The sequence below is a fragment of the Dama dama genome, chromosome 5 (assembly GCF_033118175.1).
Source record: "Dama dama isolate Ldn47 chromosome 5, ASM3311817v1, whole genome shotgun sequence".
NCBI classification, from domain to species: Eukaryota; Metazoa; Chordata; class Mammalia; order Artiodactyla; family Cervidae; genus Dama; species Dama dama.
The window spans coordinates 76,886,450-76,896,573 of record NC_083685.1 but is presented as its reverse complement, the minus strand read 5'-3'; the positions used below and the strand labels follow the sequence as shown (position 1 = coordinate 76,896,573).

General features: G+C 43.3%; 1 protein-coding gene across 1 annotated transcript in view; it reads right to left on the bottom strand.

Annotated features, from left to right (window-relative positions):
- Positions 1-375: 375 nt before the first annotated feature.
- Positions 376-10,124, bottom strand: part of LOC133055568 (phosphatidylcholine transfer protein-like) — a 35,949-nt gene continuing 26,200 nt past the window's right edge. The window contains exons 2-6 of the mRNA XM_061140725.1: positions 7,755-7,869; positions 4,143-4,222; positions 2,576-2,747; positions 1,520-1,587; positions 376-441 (exon numbers count right to left, since the gene is read on the bottom strand). Coding sequence (XP_060996708.1) covers positions 376-441; positions 1,520-1,587; positions 2,576-2,747; positions 4,143-4,222; positions 7,755-7,869 — 501 coding nt within the window. The remainder of the gene's footprint in view (positions 442-1,519; positions 1,588-2,575; positions 2,748-4,142; positions 4,223-7,754; positions 7,870-10,124) is intronic.

Below are 10,124 nucleotides of genomic sequence, written 5' to 3'. Positions count from 1 at the left end.
TTGCAAAAACTCACACGTGGGAAGGAGACAACTTGCTCGGGTCAGTTACTCTTAGGCAGTGTTATCAGTCCTCCACCCACCATCCCCCTAGAATGGAACAATGGAATGACTGGGTTCCCTCCTGAGGATTCCCCTTTTAAAAAATAAACAAGCAAGGGTTTTCCGAATCTGAACCATATTCTACAGTGAAACAAGGCGGTGTGTCCCAGAGTGGGGAGGATGGGAAAGGAAGCTAGGCATCAGGCTGGCACACTTGGGCACAAGGTTCTGGAGAGTGTGCAGGCTTCTGAGATGGAAAAATGGCAGATATGCTGAGCATCAGTAGTTGTGGCACTTCCAGGAACATCATTCATAAACAAAAAGCTCCCAAATCTCTCAGGTTCTCCTCTGGTACCTCAGGCAGGCATCCTCCAGGTTAGCAAGGAAGCCAGGAATTCCATTCTGCAAAGAAAAGGAGATTGTCATTACTCTGTCCTCACAGCAACTACTCTTGATTATCAGGATGTGGCAACGGTGAAGGAAGATGCCTTGGGGAATAATAAATATGACAATAGCACTCGTGATAAAATTTCAACAGAATGTCATCACTGATGATGAAAAAGGTAAGACTCAGGGCACAGGTAAGGTAGAGGCCACAGTTGTCAGACCTTGCATATTTTAGCATTTGCTAATAGAAATCTAAGATAATTCTAAGACACTGTTTTTGAAAAGAAATAGAAAACTCAGGAAATGGGACTGGGCTGCGCTGTGTGATTCTTCCAAAAAGATGAAAAAAAAGGACTTGCTTTACAGAATTAGAAATTGGTAAGAATTGGGAGCAAGAGGCGGGATATGTCATCCCTTAGTTAGTGTTGAACATTGGCCAGACTTTCCCCAAATGTTGTTTTGGTTACTCCTTCTACACATTGTGGAAATATCCATCCCCATGGCTTCCCTAGATTACATAGTCAGAAGTAGGACCAGAATTCAAAGCATGATGTGTTTTACTCGTTTGTGTAATTTTTCACTCTCCCTGGGAATTGGTGAGCCCACCAGCCTATAAGTAGGACTTCACAAAGCAGACTGAATGGTCTCCGTGAGTGATCTGCATACCACTGAAGTCCCTGCTCCTTATAGAAAGAAAACACAAAAACAAAACTGGAGGCTTCCCCAGGCTTGAACATATCTCATTGTCTCCCAAGCCATGTTGGCCTAACTCCTCCATAAGCAGATACAACATCCACAGGCACCCTTGTTCCCACAAGGAGCAGGTTATTATCCAAAGGTTCCAGACTGATTTTGGCGGGATCTTGGTGGGAAAGTAGCGTGGAGCTGATATTCCAGGTAAAGATTCTGGTCTTTTGTCCCAACCTCGGTCCTAGGTGTTGGCAACCCCAGTCCTCACCAAAGTCAGTCAACCATGCTGCTTCATCAAAGAGCATCGTGAGGCCCGAGACTGTAGTCTCTTCAGTCTGACAGCCCCTCAGGCTCAGTCAACATCTGTCAGGCTCACTTCCCCCCTGCCACTGGGGGATCTCACCTTGGCAGCCAAGTTGACGATCCAGGATGGAATACAGCCACCAGGGTTTATGAAGCAGTAAATGAACACTAGAGAGGGAAAGGAAGGGCAGTTCAAAAGGAGGAAAAATACAGCAGCAAACATCCAGGTTTATATGCAGGCCAAGGAATTCAGGAAGGAGGTAACACACAATTCAAGTGGACTCTCCCATCTCCTTTATGGGAGACTTATACACACACTTTGGCAAACAGCCAAGGCACATTCTGCTGCTATTTATTAAACCCGCGGCAAGTGCTAGATGAGGAGGGCATGGCAATCCACTCCAGTATTCTTGCCTGGAGAATCCCCATGGACAGAGGAGCCTGGCGGGCTACAGTCCATAGAGCTGGACATGACTGAAGTGACTTAGCATAGCATTGCATAGCATAGCATAAGTGCTAGATATTTGGATATATATTTCATTTAATTATTTCTCTCAATTATCTTAATTATAAAAATTGATAAAATTAAACTCTGGTTTATAAACAATAAAATTGAGACTTACAAGAGTGGGGTGATGCACCCAAGGTGGCAGATCTAACACACATCAGAACTACTGTTCAGATTTTACCACAGTCTCAAGGCCACACCCCTTCCAGTCCAGCAGGTGGCCACATACCCCTCCCAGATTCTCTCCCGAGTATGGAACTCAAGGCAGACAGGTCCTGAGTCTCTTAGCTTTTGCTGAGTGAGTGGTACCTCCTCAGAGATGGTCCCACCAGCATTCCTGCCCATCTCCTGCCAGAATGTGCAGTACAAGAGCAGCCTGAAGTGAATTCCTAAACCTTTTGGTTCACTTCGATGTTCTGATTTCATCTGGACAATGCAAGAGTAAGTAAAAAATAGATTGATCAGATTTAAACATCCACCTTGCATTGTAGCCAAACTTCAGGGGTGAACTGAGTCTCCTCTGTTTCCTTTGAACCCATGCCCAGTCTCTGACCTCAGGGAAAATGCATCATGCATTTTACGTACCTCACAGGGACTGCTCATACTTCACAGGGCGCAGCAGCACACCAACAGATGCCTTCTTTTTACCTTTGCTCCGGTTACTGCCGTTGCTCTCCACGGCCAGCTTCACCTGGCACTGTCTCACGCGGATGAAGTCTGACCTCTCTGGGAACTGTGGCACCGAGGTGGTCTTGGCCAGGAACACCTGAACCTTCCGCCCCCTGAAGTCCAGTTCTCGCCGCTGCTGCACATAGACGCACTGCACTGCCGGTCAAGGCGAGACAAGAGTGAAGCCTCTCAGATGGATAAAAGGAAAGCCCACAAGTCAGAAGCAAAAGGAAATTATGTTGTTGCCTCCACGTGGCGTTTGCTCCCTTAAACTGTCAGTTCACTTCCTACTTGGTCTGCCTAACTTCCCTGCAAAACCCTGTGGCCTCCCACCTGGTGTTTTCTCTTCATAGCAGGCATTGTGTACATACTCAGTTCCCAACTGCTGTCTGACTCTTTGTGACCCCAGGTTCTTCTGTCCATAGGATTTCCCAGGCAAGAATACCGGAGTGGGTTGCCATGTCCTCCTCCAGGGAATCTTCCTGACCCAGGGATCAAACCCAAAGCTCCTGCATATCTTGTACTGGCAGGCAGATTCTTCACCACTGAACCACCTGGGAAGCTCAAGAACGTGCATTACCTGCCTGTCAATGATTCCTTGCAGCTCTAATTATGAGGGGAACTCACTCCTTTCTCCAGTAAAGCAATGAGATCTCAGAGGATTGGTCATTTATCAGCTGTGATCCTGGGCAACTTAATTTTGCTGAGATTCAACTTCACTGTGCAAGAAAAGAGGGGTAACACTGCCTGTAGACAGGCTTGGTGGGGGCATTGGAGAAAGACTGGAGCAGAATCTCACTCAGGAAACAGTGGAGTCATCACTCTCTGTCCTCCCCTTAAGCTCTAATCATTGACCTCTGTGCACAGAGGATCATCAGGCAAGGTTACTTACACCTGGTGACCATAGGAAGATATGTGGATACCCAAATATTAGTAGGCATATGTCCTCACTGGTTCTGGTTCACCAAGAGTAATATAATCATTTTACCTCAATAAAGATTCACAGACCAGCCACTATGTCTATGGCCCTGTTTCAGGGAAGATAATTAGATTTGAAGAAATTGAGCAAGAAACACACACACACACACAGGGCCCAGAGCCAATGCTGGGGGAGGAGGGGAGGTGGAGAGAGCTGGAAATGTGGGGCCTGAGCTCCATCCCCGAGTCGGCTGCTAACCGCCTGTGTGTGTGTGACCTTAACTCTCTGGGTCCCAGCTTCCTCCTCTACAGACCGAGGGAGTATATTGAATACCCTTAAGGAAAAGTTGTCTTCAGGCCCCCAAATCTGTGGTACAAGGATTTTCTAGGAAAATTCTCAGGAAAGTATGAGCTGCCTTCCCACAGTTATAGATGCTCCATGTAGTCTGACCCAGAAATCACACTCTGAGGTTTCTGAAAGCTACACAAAAGGCAAGAGCTTTAGCCGTTGCTTATGCAAGAGTCAAAGATCATGTTGTCCACACCTTCTGGATATACCGCCATTGAGTAGTGGCCATGGGGAACAAAAACACTTAGAAAGCTAATAGTATGTGTTAGAAAAGGATACGTCTCTTCTGGACAATAAAAAAGGGAACTCCATTTTCATGTAGATCACTGTTTCTCCATTGCATTCTGTTTCATAGGCTTCTGTTAAACAAAGCAAAGCGAAAAAACCAACAACACAAAAGATGTTATTGCATCTGGAAGTCCCTTTGGCTTCAATTAACAAGAAACTTTGATACGACAACCCTGTAGGGTAATAAATCACTAAGTCATGAGGCATTGAATTTTAGAGAAAGTCAGATATTTAGGACCACTGAAATCTTGTTGCCCAGGCACAGTGTCTGGTAGATATAAAAACACAGTAAAAATAAAAGAACCCAACAAAACTTGTTCATTGTATACCACAGACAACATTCTAAGACAGAACACAGTGAAACAAAATTAGGCATCCAAAAATAAATTTTCAAGTTCTAAAATCTTGGTAATCATCAGATGGCACTACAGTACCAATAATTTTTCCTGTTGTGACCTTTGTCTTCATCTTAAATTTTGTGACATATTATAGGTATCCTGGAACTGAGCAACCCAGTTTAGAAATGAAGTTTCCAGAGAGGTTACTGTCCTTCCTAAAAAGCTAGAAAGTGGCTTAACTATGTTAACTCTTAAGTTTCTTGTCTCACTCCCACGTTGCTTTATGTCACAGTTACAGGGACCAAATTTCCTTAATATCCACCATGCTACTGTGTGCAAGTAGCATCAGCTCTTGGAGAGAGAGAGCAAAGCGATGCTATGAAGTATACAGCATCTGCCTGCAAGCTGTGTGGGAAGCTTCTAACAAACCAATTAGAGAAGGAGCCAAGCCTAAGCTTCTGAAGGAACCAAGAGAATCCTCTGAGAAGGTGCTGATGGCACAGAAATGTGTTATTTAATTCAGGTTTTGAGAGAAAGAAAACCTATTAGAAGCAGACCACTGAGTAAAGAATATATCAGTCCATCACTACAAGAGTTGACGATGACCTGAAAGGAAGGGAATGAGTGGACATCTGCTGCTTTGGCCTGGTCTGCTATGACTCTCCCCTTCTTGCACCAGAATCTCATTCTCCTTCAGGGCATCATCCTTTCCATCCTTATCCACTATTTGCTTTAAACAGGGCTGTTCAGTTCAGTTCAGTCGTGCAGTCATGTCCGACTCTGAGACCTCATGGACCGCAGCACGCCAGGCCTCCCTGTCCATCACCAACTCCTGGAGTTTACTCATACTCATGTCCATTGAGTCAGTGATGCCATCTAACCATCTCATCCTCTGTCATCCCCTTCTCCTCCTGCCTTCAATCTTTCCCATCATCAGGGTCTTTTCAAATGAATCAGCTCTTCACATCAGGTGGCCAAAGCATTGGAGTTTCAGCTTCAGCATCAGTCCTTCCAATGAACACCCAGGACTGATCTCCTTTAGGATGGACTGGTTGGATCTCCTTGCAGTCCAAGGGACTCTCAAGAGTCTTCTCCAACACCACAGTTCAAAAGCATCAATTCATCAGCACTCAGCTTTATTTACAGTCCAACTCACATCCACACATGACCAGTGGAAAAACCATAGCCTTGACTATGTGAACCTTTGTTGTCAAAGTAATGTCTCTGCTTTTTAATATGCTGTCTAGGTTGCTCATAACTTTCCTTCCAAGGAGTAAGCGTCTTTTAATTTCATGGCTGCAATCACCATCTGCAGGGATTTTGGAGCCCCCCAAAATTAAGTCAGCCAATGTTTCCACTGTTTCCCCATCTATTTGCCATGAAGTGATGGGGCCAGATGCCATGATCTTAGTTTTCTTAATGTTGAGATTTAAGCCAAGTTTTTCACTCTCCTCTTTCACTTTCATCAAGAGGCTCTTTAGTTCTTCTTCACTTTCTGCCATAAGGGTGGTTTCATCTGCATATCTGAGGTTATTGATATTTCTCCCGGCAATCTTGATTCCAGCCTGTGCTTGATCCATATAAATTAAATGAGCAGGGTGACAATATAAAGCCTTGACATACTCCTTTCCCAATTTGAAAGCAGTCTGTTGCTCCAAGTCCAGTTCTAACTGTTGTTTCCTGACCTGGATACAGATTTCTCAAGAGGCAGGTCAGGTGGTCTGGTATTCCCAGACTGACTCAGTGTTAATTTCAGGGCTGGGAAAATGAGCAAAACATGGTCACAGTGATTAGGGAAGGCGTATGTGGACAGAATCTTGGCTTCCCACTCTAGCAAGTTTAGGCCCAAAAGTGGCTTTGTAAAGGTTCTCAGGCAGCTTATAGAAGATCTGGGAGGACCAGAATGAGGTTACGAACCTCAGGATTATTCCAGAGAAGTCAAGCTACTGCAGCCTCTGGAGCATACTCCATAGTGTGGACTGTTGATATCAAGTACCACACATCAGAGGCTCTGTAAATGGCTACAGCACTTGACTGAACCATAACTGGTAGGGAGATGGACAGAGAACATCTGGCTTTTCCTTGAATATATGGCACCACCATTCCCCATAAAGTAAGAGTATTTGAAAACAGTATGTGGCCCTAAACCATGACAAACATCCCCAAGGAATTAATATATGATCCAGGCTGAGGCGATAAGAGCCAATCCTGAGACTCTGGATGCCATCAGTAGGAAAGTTCCTGTTCCTCTGGGGTTGTGTACTTGGTTAGAATGTAAGCCTGCATCTTCTGGTGGCCTCTCTGCATGACACAGGAATCTGCCTGAGAATGTGGTCAATTCAGAAGAAAACAGAGTCAAGCTGGAGAAACGAAGTATTGTGTGCAGCTATCCTGGAAACCAGACACCCATGGATTTTCAACATCACAAACCAATAAACACTTTTTCCCTTCATTACACTGCAGTTTGTTAGCTTTTCTTCCCTGCAACCAAGATTCCTAACCATAGCAAGTGCCTGGCAGGGTTTCTGGCCCCTGGGCTAGCTGTATCTATTCTACTGTGCCTGGGACCACAGAGGCCACTCCCCACTCTCAGTGCCAGAAAGATCCCCTATCTAATGCCACTCATAACTCTCCATCATTTCTAGGGAAAAATCTAAGAAGTGTAGTCAGGTGGCCAGCCTAGGCCCTTGGGTCTCTAGATTCTCCTCCCAGGCTAATTCCAGATTCTGCTACCCCAACAACCCAAAAACACCCAACTGCTCACAGATTAAAAAAAAAAAAATTCATGTTGTTTCATGCCCTCTTCATTTTACTCATACTGTTCCCTGGACCAAATGTCCTTAACCCACTCACCCTTCACTTTTCACCTCACCATGTGTGTATATTCTTGCTGTTTATAAAACTTTGATTCAATTTTTAAAACAAAGCTCAGAAACCACCTCCTCCAAGAAGCCTTCTATGCTCTTCCAGTTGTATACATCTCATATATATATATATATATATATATATATATATATATATATATATACTCAAGACAACAAACTTGTAGTAAGTTCAACAGGAGTGTGAATCTATTAAAGTATAAAAAGGAAGTCCTAGAAATATTGAAGGCATATTTCAGCCCAGCACCTCAGATATTTAAGCCAAAATTTAAAATGGAACATAGTATGATAGAAACTAAACCTATTGATCTCTGTTGGTTAGATAAAATAGCAATAGATTCTACCTTCTAATTGATTTTTTAGAAGGAATATATGTTGCTCACCTGTAACCTGTGGGATCTGCCGTCTTATATAGCCTAAATCCATACAGATATCTGCAAGTAGATCTGGTGGAGCTCTCAGAGTACCAATGAGCTTATACTCATAAAGTCCAGTTGGCTGTAAAATGAGAACAGGTAGAAACAAACTATTGATTCCCAAGTTGCTATTACACAGCATATGAAAAATAGTTGCTTGTGCTGTATCACTACTGAACACCTCTGCAGTCTTGGTAATGCAATGGTAAAAAAAACAGGTGAAGATCTTGCTGATTTTGCTGTCATAGTTCTATTTGTTCTTTGCCACAGGTGCTGGTGATTAGCTACCCAGGTAATTTAAGTAGATAAAAGAAGGTTATGTGATAAATGGTGTTTAGTTTTGGCGGGCTGGTGGTTTGTTGTATATCATCAGGTGTTTAGGGAATGTCTCTATGAGGGATTCATCAGAAGAGTTTGTTCTGAGTATTAGAAGGAACTGGCCATGGGAAGATGAGAAAAGTCAATTTCTGGTAGGAAGAGGGCCCACAGACTGATGGATTTTCTTACTCAGAGAACAGAAAGTCAGGCAGACCAGAGAACTGTGATGGAGAAAAGTGATAGGAGCTGAGGTCAGAGAGGTAGTGGGGGCTGGGTCCAAAGGGCTTTGTGAGCCAAGGCAATGGGCAAAAAGATTTTATTCTAATAGCTATGGAAAGACAGTCAATAACTTAAAATAGGGAAATGATTTTTTAAAAAATAGTTCTTGCTTCTTGGTAGAAAATAGATCATAAATGAGTAAGGAGATGGGTAAGAAGACCAGGGCAATGATCCAGAGAAGAGAGGTTGGCGATTGGCCAGAGAGGTAATGATACTGATGGGGAGAAGTCAGTAATTTACGGAAACATTTTGGAAGTAATGTCAACAGAATATTGCTGACAGGTTGGCTGTAGAGACAGAGATAGCTAGAACAAATCTTGTAACATTGGCTTAAACAGCCAGGTAGATGGGAGATCCATTTTCTGAGAGAGAGAAAGCTTGCAGAGGTGGCGATCTGTGGGCTGACCAAGAGTTCTACTTTGAGCATGTCGAGTTTGAAGTGTTGAACATGTTGAGTTGAGTTATTAAATACTCATGTGGAAATGTCACATAGGCAGAGTTTAGACTATTTTAGATAACCATGGGCCATAATGAAACCCAAAACATTATTGTTTTACCAATTCCAAGATGAAATTTTTCAGCAACTGCTTTTTTTTTTTCTATAAAACTTGTGTATAAAAGAATGAAAAGGGGATACATGTAGATAGAGAACAGATTTGAATACAACAGAATAAGGAGAGGGTGGGACAAATTGAGAGAGTAGCACTGAAACATATCCATTAACATATATGAAATAGAAAGCTAGTAGAAGCTGTTATATAACACAGGGAGCTCAGCCTAGTGCTCTGTGACAACCTAGAAGGGTGGGATGAAATGGGGGAGGGATGGAGGAGAGGTACAAGAGAGAGGGGATATATGTATAGTTAAAGCTGATTCATGCTGTTGTGTTGCAGAAACCAACAACACATTGTAAAGCAATTATCCTCCAATGAAAAATGTTAAAAAAAAAAAGAAGAAGAAGAAGAAGAATGAAATGGGGGAAAAAGCACCAGCTTCAAACCATACTGGTCCTTTTTATTCAGAAAAAGAAGATCATTTCTAGATTTCTAAGTACGAGAGATTTTCCTGTTTTCATGTTAACCCATATTCTGTGAAGATGTAGGCTGGAGTGGATACACTTCACTCTCTGTACAACGGCAACTAATTCCTAACCCCACTGCCAAAAGGTTTATTGTACAATTCCTGACCCTCTTGCCAAAGGGTTCTTTCTTAAGATTAAACTAATGACTAATTCCAGTACAAAAGCAAACAAACAAAACAAACAAAAACGAACCTTTTACATGTACCTATACTTCCAGGTGCTAACGGAGTCCTATCGGCTAACCAAACGTGAATGAACCCACGTTCTTAAACACTTTCAAGAACTTATGTGAAGTCAAGGTGTAAACGTGGAAATAGAGATCCTGAGGCTTTAAGGGTCTCCTGACTTAGGTGGCATGACAATAATTGTCAGTTTAGGAATCTCAGATATCTGTGAAAGTACCTGGCAGAAAATGGGAAGTAAAATTGAAACTGAATTTATAAGGATGCTTCAGCTCTAAGAGTATGTGGCATTATACCAACTGTTTCCAACCAGCAAATGAGAAGCTGGTAGGTCTGGCCCCCATGCGTGCTGTGCCGCGGATGCCCCACAGGAAGGACAGGACTCAAGAGAAAAGTCCTCCTTCTCCTGTCTCCTCCCATCAGGTTCACAGATGGGAAGAGGATGATGCTTTATACCCAGCACACATCTACACCCAC